We start from the raw sequence: 13,213 nt of genomic DNA on the forward strand, positions 1-13,213 counted from the left end.
GGAAGGAAGGAAGGAAGGAAGGAAGGAAGGAAGGAAGGAAGAAAAGAAGGGTGGGAAAGGGGGGATGGGAGGGACAGTGGGAAGGAAGGAGGGACAGAGGGCAGGAGGCAGGAGAGGGGCCAGGCAGAGGCTGGTGCAGAGGAAAACACAGCCAAGACAGCCCACACTGGAGCCCTGCTGGCAGGAATGAGCGGCCGTGGCCCATTGGCCCAGCACCCCACAGTGCCCAGTCACCAGCAGGAGCTGGAGGCAAGTCAGAGGAAGGCTGTGCTTTCCGGCAGGGAAATCTGAGCAGCTTCAGCTGCTGCGGGGGGCCAATACAGGCAAGATGGCAAATGCCGCACACGCTGTGGACAAATGCCTAGACCTGGAGGAGCGGGCACGCAAGGGTTACGCTGGGAGTCAGATCTGACTTCCAGTCTGTCTCTGCGAGCCTGAGCCTCCCGTTCCTCAGTGGTAAAAAGCAAGCCGCAGTAGAACAATAGGAACAGTAGAAACCAAGCGAGAGTGAAGTGCAGTTCTGCCAGGAAAGCCCTCGTGCTCCACCTGGTACAAAAGCAATCAGCAAAGGGTCACCAGTCCCACGTCACTCGTCCCCCGGGGACTAAGCGTGTGTGGGGACTAAGAAGGAGACTGGGGACTAAGCGTGTAGCTGTGCTGTCTTTCTGCACTGTGCAGTTTGGGGACGTTCCTAACCCACTACTGCCTGGATACTTCGCCAGTGTCTGGAGGCTATAAGAGATATAGTCTCCGGGTGTGGTGATTTGTGCCTAGTTGCCCCCCCCCCCCAAGCCTCATGCAGTCCTGGAGTTTGTGATTGATTATTGTTTGTGTGGGGGCTTCACCCACCCTGGTGCAGGTAATCTGCATTACAATGTGAGGAGCAGAGAGAGGCTGGCTGGCTGCCTGAGCTGCCACCACTCCCTTTGCTCTCTGCTCTTTGCCACCTCCACGAACAGCTGTCCTCCACCTTGTGCTGCTCTGCCTTGGAGCCGGGTGAGCGTGGACTGAAACTTCCCCTGACCGTACCTTTGTATCTTTGATAGAGTCTTAAAAATAATGAATTTAAGAGCAATCACAATCAAATCACTGATGCCCTGCGTGTCCCTCTCCCGCCTAATCTAAAGGAAAAATCCTACCTGGAAGTAAAATAGGAAAGTTTCCCCTTAGGCGACAGCATTTTAATGACTTTCCTTTCACTGAGGTGTTTGTGTAGGTTTGTGCTAATTAGTCGGCATTGAAAACTTGACTGTGAACCAACTCCTGCCTGTTCCAAGCCTCAGTTCCTGTGCAGAGCTAAATCCTAGCAGGAAATGAACCCAGAACCTGTGTTTTCTTTTCTTCAAACTAAATGGGCTGTGCTGATAAAATCAGCCTGGTAAACTTTCTTTAAAATGCGCAGGAAAACACCAGGAAAGTCTTATCTCTACTGATAACAAACCTAACCTTTCTTCTCTCTCTTTTCGTTGAGAAACGTTTACACAAATTGATCTTAGAATTTGTACATCTGTAGTTAGGCACCTCGGAAATGGGTTTGATTCCCAGAAGATGCCATGCTATGAAAGTATTCATTATTTTGGTTTATAGTCTGGGTTGCTGAAGCAGTTATCATAACATGAAAGCAAAGCGACTAGTGAAGAAATCACTCGCAAGTTATACTGCAGGGTTTTGTTTGTTTGTTTTAAATGCTTACAATCCCATTACCTGGATTAGCTAAGCTCTTGATCGGGTTTAGGCAATCCAGGCTGCCACTGACTGCGTGGCACATAAACTCTTGGTGTGTTGGGTTTCTGGACTTTTCCTCACCTGCCCAGTGAGTGAGGTGGGACGGACAATGCTAAAGGTTCTCGTGGGTGGCAAACCTCGCGTAACAGATCCAGGGACTGGGGCCCTGCAAGCCTGGGCCATCCCTGGACAGATCTGAGCCCTGTTTTCATTTCTGTAAAATAAGGATTCTGTCACGTCCCCCACTCTTAGGAGAAACCGTTCATTGTAGAGTGAGGACACCTAAGGTACGGCAAGGGCCCGAGAGCAACGGCAGCAGCGCCGTCTTTCCTCAAATACAGACAAAATGTGGATGTGATTAGAGGCCTGTGAGTGGCTTCTGGTACCGCTCACCCTCCAACTTGTCCTTGGAGGAACACGATATACACACACGCACACAGGTGTGTGTTTGTGTGTGTGTGTGTGTTTGTGTGTGGATTCGTGCCCATGCACATACGTGCATAATTAGTGATATATTTGGAACAGCCCCACAACAGCCCTTTTCCTCCTTTCTGTGTACAGTAGCCATGTGGCCTCCGATGTCACCCAACCTCCTCAGCCCCTCAGCCTCTACTTCCTCCACAGTGAAACCAGTCAGTGGCACCTGTCTCTTTCAAGTGCCAGGAGGACCAAATAAGAAAAAAAAAAAATTCATACGCAGCATCTAGAGAAGAGTGATGAAGTTTACAGTCCAGCATTAATCACCAGGTTCCAAATGCCGTGGATGGTTAAAAGGGACAGCACCCAGTGTTGGCCAAAACAGACTTAGAGAACCTAAGCGTCGGTGTGGCTCACATCACCTGGGCTATTTGTTCCCAATACGGAATTTTACACCTTCCCATTGGGATTATTTGTGGTCAACTAAGCCTGGGTATGTGGCTGGGCAATTCTGAAAACACTTAAGAGACAAGGTCCTTGGATTCAAGCCCAGTCTGGTAGCATACCCTTGTAATCCCAGCCCTCTGAGAGGTTGAGGCAGGAGGAGCTCAAGGTCAAGCTCAGCTCAGGCAATTTAGTATCTAAGTGAGACCCTGTATCAAAATTAAAAAAAAAAAAAAATTGGATGTAGCTTAGGTTCAATTCCCAGTACTGGAGGATGGAGGCAGAGGCAGAGGAGGAGGAGGCGGAGGAGAGGAAAAGAAGGAGCATACAATTCTCTGATTCGTAGAAAAGGTGCTAGAGCCCTGTGAAGTCAGGGAGCTCCGATCAGCTGCCAGGAGATGGGAAGGAGACCTGGGACACCTGCCACCCTTGGCATGCCTGGTGGCTTGACCGTGTAAATGCACCTCCAAGGACCTTTTACGAATTGATCTCACTCTACTGCACAGAAGCTCTTATTCGGCAAGTCCATGGTGGTGTCAGACGTTGTTTAGGGCCTTCTTTTTTCTTAACAGGCTTCATGTCTAAAATCCTGAAGATTTTTAAACTGGAAATCTTACTGTTGTCAAAGGGCCCAGACTGTCTTAGATTCCCCTGCTACCCCATCCCTTGGAGAAGACGGGAAGTGGCTGCGCCCTCCTGCAGGGTCAAGGGCCTCGGGAACACCCTGAGGTGCGCTGAGCTCCTTTCCGGGCACTCCCTGTGCTCGCTTGCATTCGAGCCACCCCCTGGCCTCAGGTTCTCGGCTGCCCCTCCGATATTCTTTGGCGGTGCAAAAGGATGGATTGGAATCTGGTTTTCCCGGTTCTGCTCTCCTTGGGCTTTCTCCAAATAGGACGCGGGATAAGGAAAAGGAAGTAGCCTGAGGCTTGGCTTTGTCATTGTGTGCTGACGGAGGGAACCTCGCAGGGAATAAATACAGACTAACGGAGATGTAGGCTTGGCCAGGAGCCAGCCCTGTGCGGATGCTACAGTGCAGCCATCTGCCCGTAGGGGGCGCGCAGCCCTTCCTGAAACCTCGACTGGAGCGTGACTCAGATATCCTAGCCGAGGCCTGCAAATGGAGCCCCGCCTGCGTGCCTTCCAGGCTGTGGCTTGGAACCCCGGTGAGGAGCCCTTACGCCACAGACTGACAAGGCGCCCCCTGGCAGGGAGTCCTCACTGTTATCTGAGTTGGCAGCGGTACTATTTGTTTTTCCAGCTCTCTGCAGGTGCTAAGACAATGCAGGGTTGCGAGCCACCTAGGAAGGCTGATTAAGGAGGCAAACATTGCGTGGAAGGCTCCGGAATCTGGGCCTGGGCCCGATTCTGCGGTTTTTATCAGCAACTTAGACAATGCCCTAAAAAGTTTACAAGCTGGGTGGACTCATTAACCCAGGCCGAAATGTACACAGTAAAGACCTCAAATTACAGGCTCTGAGGGCTGAGGTTAGCATGACCTCGAGTTCTTGTTTCCAGGGGCCAGTGTGTTACTGTCCTATGGACAATGAGACGCTGAGATTTGCCCTGCAACTCACATTATCTCCTCGCGCATCACAGCTTGGTAACCTAAAATAATCTGCAGCGGTGTTAAAATTGTCTGCTTGGGGAGGTGGCACTCGCCTGCAATCCAGCCCTTAGGAGGCGAAGGCAGGAGGAGCACTGTGAGTTCAAGACCAACCTGCGCTACAGAGTGACTCAAGGCCAGGCTGAACTGGACAGACAGACACACACACACACACACACACACACACACACACACACACTATCTACTTGATATATGGATTATATCATGACCTCTAAATATGATACGATATTATAACTCCCAACATGTTAGATGTCTGATACACCGAGTTCGTGTTCTCTGAAACAGAGTGAATTCTACAAACAACAGAAGTTAAGAGTAGGACATATTTACTGAGGGATAGAAAGTTCCTGTCTGAGAGGGATGGAAGGGGATACCCAGAAAGTGGGTTGCCCAGGACCCCACTTCTCAAGGGAAGTTTTACACGGCACAACCACATGAGTGCAACATGGGTCGCAGCTGTGATCAACCAATACAATTGCAGGTATAGCTGCTTAGGTAACATCGATCCAGTCGGGAAGCAAGTCACGGAGCAAGTGCACATGGAAGGAGCAAAGAGTCTCAGGCGGATGAAGGGTCCAGGGGTCTTGGCTGCCCACTAGGGACGCTGACGCCCACCTAGACTGCATTGGGCTGGGCTCCCTCGGGGAGAGGCAGGCCTGGTCCTTTTGTTGTTACCTTGAGGCCTGGCCTGCCACGGACACTGTCTTGTCACAGTCATTGAGTGCATCCACCTTTTATCTTGACTCTCTAGAGGGCCCACCCCTGCCTGACTGCCTGTGATGTTCCTACCCAAGTTCGCTGTCCGTACCATGCTCATAATTCACAGACCTTCCAAACACAATGTAGAAGTAATCTAGAAAAGTCTTCAGCTTACGGGGATTAGAAGCCAGGCATGGTGACACACGCCTGTAATCCCAGCACCGGGGAGGCTGAGACAGGATCACTATGAGTCTGAGCTGTGTAGCAGGACCCTGTACCAAATACATAGATTAAAAGATATTTTATTATTTTATTTTTGTGGTTTTACTGAAGCACAAATAAACATGCACGCAGACCGTCTATTCGTTTTCTTCACTGCGCAGCCTGGTATTGGGTTGGATGACCCGGATGGCTAGCTGGGCTGCTCTTTCCATGATGGCCTCGTGGTTTTAAAAGGAGACATAGTGAGCAATGTGCGCAGTAAGACACGTCGCGCATCAGCAGCACTTCCAGCTCCTTAACGCTGTACACCAGGAAGTTCCGGAAGCCGCTGGGCAGCTTGTGCCTGGTCTCTCTGTTACTTCCATGACCCATGCTGGGCATCGAGATCTGGCCCTTGAACCTCCTCTGCACCCTGCTCTCGATGCCTCTGGGTTTCTGCCAGTCGTGCTTAATTTTGACACATCGTTCTGACTGCTGCTGGATGAACTTCTTGGTCCTCCTTCAGATGATCTTGGGCTTCATGAGGGGTCTGAGGGCCGCCATGGTGCCAAGTGGGAGATGGCTGCCACTTCAAAAGATATTTTAAAAAAGAGATTTTGTTCTGAAATATATATTAGGTAAGAATTCAGTCAACCTAAAGAAAAATATCAAGGAAATTAAGGTGGTACATGAATATGCCAATAATTGGGGATGCTATGAAAATTATTGATGTTTGAGATGTCCTCAACTGGACTCATTCCCAAAATAAAACATTTTTGCTGGACATAGTGATGCACCCGCAGCACTGAGGAGCCTGAGATGGGAAGATCACCTGGAGTTCAAGGTCAAACTGGGCTCTCTAATGAGCTCAAGGCCAGCCCGAAGGACATAGCAAGACTGTCTCAAAAAAGAAAAAAAGACTAAATGGGAAAGTCCTGGATTCGATCCCCAGTACCGAACAATAAAATTAAGTAAATAAAATAAATATCATTTAATCACTTTCCTGTGTATAGCGTTAAACAGCATTTACTATCTCAGAGACAAGAGAGATTGTTCCAACAAAGCGGGTCTACCTGAAAATTCCTGGACACGCTACCATTTTGGGACAATCTGAAGCTTCCAGAAATGCCACAGTGCTTTCCAGGGACTTTCTCATACTCAGGACAATGCCAGGATGGGAAGAAAGCACAGGGAGTACGCTGTCCAAGCTGAAGATCTCACCTAGAGAGGCAGTGCGTCTCGTAGTGGAAAAAGCCACTCACGTGGCCACCAGAATACATATTTCGATCTCTAAGTCATGTCAGCAGGAGAGAACCTCCACTCCTATAGCCACTTCTTCCCCAGCCAGCTGTTTAAACTTCATCCGGGGCTTTACTCTGTCCCCTGCTGTGTACGTGAAGCTCAGAGTACTTGCTGCTTGGGTGAGCTTTAGGGAAGAGGCTGAATACCAAGCACCTAGTACAGAATCTACATTTATAAATGCCACTTTGCTTCTTCCCCTCCCAATGGTGTGGCACAGGCAGGTATGGTGTGGGAGTGCATACAGGAAAGAGTTCTTCACCCAGAGTCTAAGATGAGACACAGAACATCTGTGCGCATGCTGAAGCCGTTTGTACAGTATTCTGTTCATGGGAGAAGAGCTGAGATCTATTAAATGTGTGTCAAATCATCTGTAACTACCAACACCACTCGCTGAAGAGCTTAAGAACCACAGAAGGAAACACACAAAGGTGACCTCCCAAGTTAGAGCCGGCAGATGACGTCACCTCAGGATTGACATCTGTAGATGGGCTCGGTCATCTCTTGGCCATTCCAGAATGATTTGAGGGAGTAAAACAGTGACTGGGATGGGCACATCAGACCCCAGCCTCCCGGCCCTTCCTAGAGTGACTGAGCTGCTCTGAACTCGAGCACAATGAAAATGGTCTAGCCTGAGGGCTGGTATACGAGGCAGACTCTGATGCAGTTGGGGGGACACTACCTAGGACAGGGCAGTGCCTACATGGCCCTTAGGGGCCAGGGAGGAATTCAGAGCGCTCCTGAGCTGGTCATTCATCTGTGCAAGGCACGGTTCGTAACACTTCCCTCTTTCATCCACTGCTGGAAAGTGTAAAAGGAGAGGCGGTGCTTAACCACAGCTGAGGCTTCCTGGTTCGTTATTTTGGTAGCAGCTCCATGCTCCATTTGTGTCTTGGCTACATCTGTGTTTATTTTCCCTTTGTTGCTTTGAAAATACATGACTCACATTACCGTGTGATACTGCTTGCAGTTGTAGATGCCTCTTTGGAACAAGGTCCATGTATAAGCAATTCAGCATTCCAGAACTGTATACCGGGCTGCTGTCCAGAAAAATCCTTTGGGTCTGTGTCTTTTTTTTTTTTTTTTTTTTTTTTTGGTATGGCTTGAACTTGAAACCTTGCACTTGCCAGGCAGGTACTTATGCCACTGAGCTATCTCCCTAGCCCTTTTGCTTCAATATCTTCATTGAGTTGGTTTTTATTTGTTTGTTTCGGCTTTGATTTTGGTTACGTCTTGACTCTCGCTTTTGTTTTTATCTTCCTTTAGTCAGTCAAAGAGGAATCAGTCCCCACAGGTGCCGAGGACAACGTAAGTGACACATGCATGGGCAGAATCATTCCATTCTCATCTCTGGTGTGTTGGGTCATCGCCATTTCACCGCCAAAAGCCTTCATTCTTGCATGTTCTGGGTGTCCTTAATCTGCCGTGGACTCTTTCACCCTTTCCTAGACTAGCAACCAACCGAGGATGACACTGAATGAAATTTTGTAACTCGCATTGAGTTAATGCAAATTACATGCAAAATCAGAGCACACATCTTAATCGTCCGTTATCATTAGGGGCTGAAAGAGTCGACCGCACGGAGGGATGACTTTGGGCTTCCTAAAGTGAAATTGATGTTGCTCCCTCGGGCGGCGGCGGCGGCGATTTCTCCTTCCCCTTTATTTCCCTGGTGACCTGGGTTCCTACTAACTTCCGGTGGTGCTCAGGGTGGGAAGCTGCCTCTGAGCAACCTGCAGCAGAAGGGGCTGAGACTGTGTGCGCAGCCCGAGAGCTGACTCCATGGTTAGCTTCACCTCTCTGGTTCTGATTAAAGACCAGACACTGGGCGTCTTTCATCTTCTGGAAATCCGGCCCAAACTGTCAAGGCTGTGCCTTCAAGGCACTCCCATCATGTGTCTTTTCTTAGAAACACTTTCCAGAGAGATTATTAATGAATGGACCTTAGGCATTTCAGGCCCAGAAAAACAGCAGGTCCCAGCCGAGAAGGAAGAGCAGCGTTGGGAACATTTGGTAAATGCGGATCAGTGAATTCACAGTGTCTCCAGACCAACATGGAGCGTGATCACTTTGCCCAAGCAAAACGTGGTTGCAACTGTCTGGTGTCTCCTGTTTCCTTGCACGGCCAGGGTGTGCGTTTTTCATTTCTACTTAGTTATTGGCACTGAACGGATGTTGAAAACTCAAGCACATTCCAGAAATGTTATCCATGATATACTTGTTTGTTTTGTGGTGCCAGGGATCGAACTCAGGACCTTGTGCTTACTCAGGCAGGCTCTCTTGCTGCTGAGCTAACTCCCCAGTGTCCATTATCTGTGATATGGAATGAAATAAGAATGGTTTTGTTACAGTTCTCTTTCATCTTTACTTTTGTTGCTTACCATTCCTTCCCTCTATTCTTTTCTCCTTTTCTTTCTTGAACCAAACATAGTAGCTCAACAAAGTGTGGGACCTTCGTAATTATGTCCTGAGACAAGTGGTAATGAACTGTGGCACATGTATTATTTTTTTAAAGAAAAGATGTTAGTGTATGAGTTTCTTCTTTTTTATTTTTTTATTTTTTTGGCAGAACCAAGGATTGAACTCAGGTTCTCGTGCTTGCCAGGGAAGTGTTTATTCCACTGAACCATCTCCCTGGTCCCTTATTTTTTTTTTTTTTAATGTCTTGGTTGTTACAGGGTCTCACTCTGAAGCTTGGACTCATAGTGATCCTCCTGTTTTCAGCCTCCCCAGGTCTGGGATTACAGTCATGTGCCACTAAACCCACAATCTGTGGCCAGCTCAGTGTGATCAGGGGCAGGACTGGCACAGCATGTGCTGCCAGGGATCAAACCATGATCCCTGCGCTTGCCTAAGCAGGTACTTTAGTCCACTGAGTTATTTCACTGACCCCTTTTTTAGTTTTTTGATACAGGGTCTTGCTGTGCAATTCAGACTCACAGTGATCCTCCTGTCTCAGCCTACCCAGCGCTGGGATTACAGGCATGCACTACCACGCATGGCGTGTGGTACCAGGGATCAAACTCAGGTCCTTGCACTTGCCAGGCAGACACTTAGACCACCAAGCTACCTCCCCAGCCCTGAGGGTTTTTTCTAAATTAAAATCTCAGTATTCTGGTTTAATTGCAGAGTTGGCACTTCACAGTGGTTTGCGGTTTCAGTCTGGGCACTCGGTCTCTTAGGTTTCACCATCGCTGCTCTAGAGAGTGAAAGTCTGAAGCCCTTTGGGGACCTGCGTGGAGGAAAGTATGAATCAAGTCCTGTTTGAAACCAGTTTTATTTTCTGGGGAGTAGAGCCCATACATTCAAAATAGGATAAATTTACAGCTATTTTCACTTAGTTCAATGAGAAGAAAGAGGTGTACTAACAGTGTTTGGACAGAATATCCTGTCTGCTTCTTATACTATGGATAACAACTAGGAAGATAACAGTGTACAATGTATTGATTATCAAAACTGTCCTATTAATCAGTTGTGAAACTGTCTCATTCATATTTATTTCTCAATAAAAAAAAAATTTTTAAAGATGTTTACCAAAAAAAAAAAAAAAAAACATTCCTTTAAATTGCTTAGCCCCTGGGGCTGGAGAGATGGCTCAGTGGTCTAAAGCACCTACTTGAAACAAGCTTGGCAAAGCACAGGGACCATGGTTCGATCCCCAGCACCACATGCCAGCCAGCCCCACCCCCTGGTGGGCTGAGCTGGCCACACACACACAATAAATAAATGTAATAAATAAATATAAAAAAAAAGTATGGATTACCCAATTTATTAAAAAAAATAAAATAAAATAAATTGCTTAGCCCCACAAATTACATTTTTATTTTTAAGTTTCAATATTTCATCTTTTAATCTCCCACGCTGGGACAGAACGAGGCCCAACAGTCAGGATGTTGGCCTCGTCATCCCCAGGTTGTGGCCCCACTCAGTTTGCCCGCCTATGAAGTGGAGAGGACAGTGGAGCCTACAGTGGAACCTGGTAGTTCTTGGTAGAGTTGGGTGAGGTAATGAATGTGATTCATCTATGGTACTTCTGAGTCTGGATTATAGGGAAAACTCAGGAAGCCGGGAGTCAGCAGGCGACAGCTCGCAGACCAGCTCCAGCCCATGTCCTGCATTTATACGGCTTGTGGAGTTAAGATTGGTTTTTATGTTTTTAGGGGTTTTTTTATGGTTTATTTTCCTTCTTTTTTTTTTTTTTTTTTTAGTTTTAGAGAAGGGTCTACAGGGTGTTCAGAGTCTTACTACTAGATCAGATTTGTAGTGATCCACCTGTTTACAGCCTCCCAAGTGCTAGGATTACAGGTGTGTGTCACCACACCCAGTCTCAATTGCTCTGGAATGACAGGCCCGGGGATTGAACCCCTAGCCCCTGCACCTGCTTGCAGGCACTTTAATCCACTGAGCTATTTGCCTGGCCCTTATATTTTATGTATTTAGTACAGGGTCTACAGGGTCTCACTACACAGATCAGACTTTGTAGTGTAGTGATCCTCCTGTTTTCAGCCTCCCAAGCACCAGGATTACAGGCATGCACCACCACGCCGTCTCAGTCATTGCCTCAGCAGGTCGCAGGGGCAGGGCTTCCAGGCAAGGCATGTGGTACCAGGGATCCAACCCCAGTCCCTGTACCTGTCTAAGCAGGCGCTTTAGTCCACTGAGCTATCTGCTGGCCTGGTTTTTATATTTTTGAATGGTTGGGCAGAATAACATTTTAGGTTGTGAAAATTACATACAATTCAAATTTCCACGTCTGCAAAGTCTTATTAGAGCACAGTGACTCCCATCCCATCACCCACCAGCTAGAGCTGCTCTGTCAGGAGGACGGTGGAGCCTGGTGCCTGTCACCAAGGCCCTATGGCCAGCAGGACCTTCTGCAGCGGAAGGCGGCTGCCCAGCCTCACTGGCTGGCACATGGGAGGCAGCTTCCTGAGGGAGTGCTTGCTGGCCTTCTCAATCAGATTGCATAGTAGAACTTCAGGTTTCCCAGCCTGCTCGCTGTCCACGTAAAGGGAAGGAAGGTGTAAAACAGTTAGCAAACCTCCTCCCCTAATGACCAGAACAACATGCTGTCACGCTGAACACCTTCACAATCAGACATGTTCTACGCTTAACCAGATTGCTTTCCTGATTAACCGCTTACTGATTTCTGGCTAGAATATGGTTAAGGTTTGGGGTCATTTTTTTTTTAACTTCTCTACCTACAAGTTTCCAAAATCAATCTGCTAATCAGTGTAAGCCCCACTTATAATTCACAAATGAAGGTCAGGATGCCTTCAACATTTCCCAGTTTGCATGAAAAAAGAGGGAAAAAAAGGTTTTACAACCCAATAAAATTTATTGCTTTTCCAAGAATAAATTTATTGCTTTCCTGATCCTACCAGATACAACATCTATCTAACTTGACTATACCAGTTATTGAAGCTTTCATTTGTAGTCTGAATACATTTGGGCCATTAGCTGATTGAGTTACGAGCTAACTAATGTAGACATTTTCCAATGACCTATGAAATTGGGGAGGTGAGGACTTTTGTGGCTTCCCTCACGCAGTAAGTGACCTTTCAGCCCTAAGGGAAAGAAAGCGCAGCTCAACCTGGACAGAAAAGCAAAAGGAATGTATGGGCTCTACTCCCCAGAAAATAAAACTGGTTTCAAACAGGACTTGATTCATACTTTCCCTCAGTCCCGCCTTCCTGGCTGGGCCATGCCTTCAGCTCCCAACATTACCCAGTCCGGAGAAAAGGAGCAGTTTGTCTGCTGCGACTATTACTTTTACTTGCCTTGGAATTTGTTCTCCTTTGTTGACTCAAATCTGGTCACCGCTCTTTTAGTCAGCTTGTACCACGGTGTGCTGCAGTGACAACAAGGCCCCCAGTGTCAGCGCCTTGAGGCACCAAAGATTCTTTCTCTCTCTCTGTCTCTCTCTGTCTCTGTTTCTGTCTCTGTCTCTTTCTCTGTCTCTCTCTGTCTCTCTGTCTCTGTCTCTGTTTCTGTCTCTCTGTCTCTGTCTCTCTGTCTCTCTGTTTCTGTCTCTGTCTCTCTCTCTCTCTCTCTCTGTCTCTCCCTCTCACTGTCTCTCTCTCTCCACAAGTCAGCCACAAGTTAGCTATAACTGCATCACGTGGCCCCTTTTAGCTGAAACCTGGATTTGAGAAGCAAGTCTTAACAAGGACTAGCATCTCCAGTGGCAGAGAGAAACCAGCGCCATGGGCTGCGTGCTCGTTAGCTCCTAACCTCCTGCTCAGATGTGGTCTTCACCCGAGCAGCTCACGCTGCAGGGACAGCCTGTCACACGGCTGGGAGTCCAGACGGGCAGGGGCAGTAATGGGGAAGAGGACACACCCCAGTCCCAGACCAGCACGCCCAGGGAGCTAAATCATGTCAGCTGGCTCAGATCTTTTCAGTCAGCTTCACCCAAATCACACAGCCTTAAAATGAGGGGTGCTATGCCCCCGGAGCAAGCTGTGCATTCTGTTAGCCGATGGGTGAGAATCGTTACTGGAGGGCAAAGAAGATATGGAAGCCTGGGTATAATCAAATAATCATATTATTTAAAAAAAAAAAAAAAACCTTAAATGTCACCACTATTATTTGAGGGGAGGGGGTAAAGTTTAAATAGAGGATATTTATTTTGCTCTCAATTAGTTTTCAAGCTTCACAGCCCAAGTAAAAACTGTACAAAACACATTCAAGCAGGAGTATGGGGTGAAACTCGCAAAATGAGTAAAAGCCTTTCCTGAGATATGTATTGTCTGTGTTAGTCGTCCACCCTTCTGCACACAGCGTGCACCACATCCCCTCATG

General features: G+C 47.7%; 1 protein-coding gene across 13 annotated transcripts in view; it reads left to right on the plus strand.

Moving 5' to 3' along the window:
• Bcas1 (breast carcinoma amplified sequence 1) overlaps positions 1–13,213 on the plus strand; it is a 112,829-nt gene that overhangs the window by 73,150 nt on the left and 26,466 nt on the right. For 11 of the 13 annotated variants that reach the window (XM_023720713.1, XM_023720722.1, XM_023720712.1 and 8 more), the window contains one exon: positions 7,676–7,717. The exons of the other annotated variants lie outside the window; for them this stretch is intronic. In XM_023720713.1, the coding sequence (XP_023576481.1) occupies positions 7,676–7,717 (42 nt within the window). The remainder of the gene's footprint in view (positions 1–7,675; positions 7,718–13,213) is intronic. 13 annotated transcript variants of the gene reach the window in all.

Source organism: Octodon degus, unplaced genomic scaffold (genome assembly GCF_000260255.1).
Source record: "Octodon degus isolate 3935 unplaced genomic scaffold, OctDeg1.0 scaffold00077, whole genome shotgun sequence".
Lineage (NCBI taxonomy): Eukaryota > Metazoa > Chordata > Mammalia > Rodentia > Octodontidae > Octodon > Octodon degus.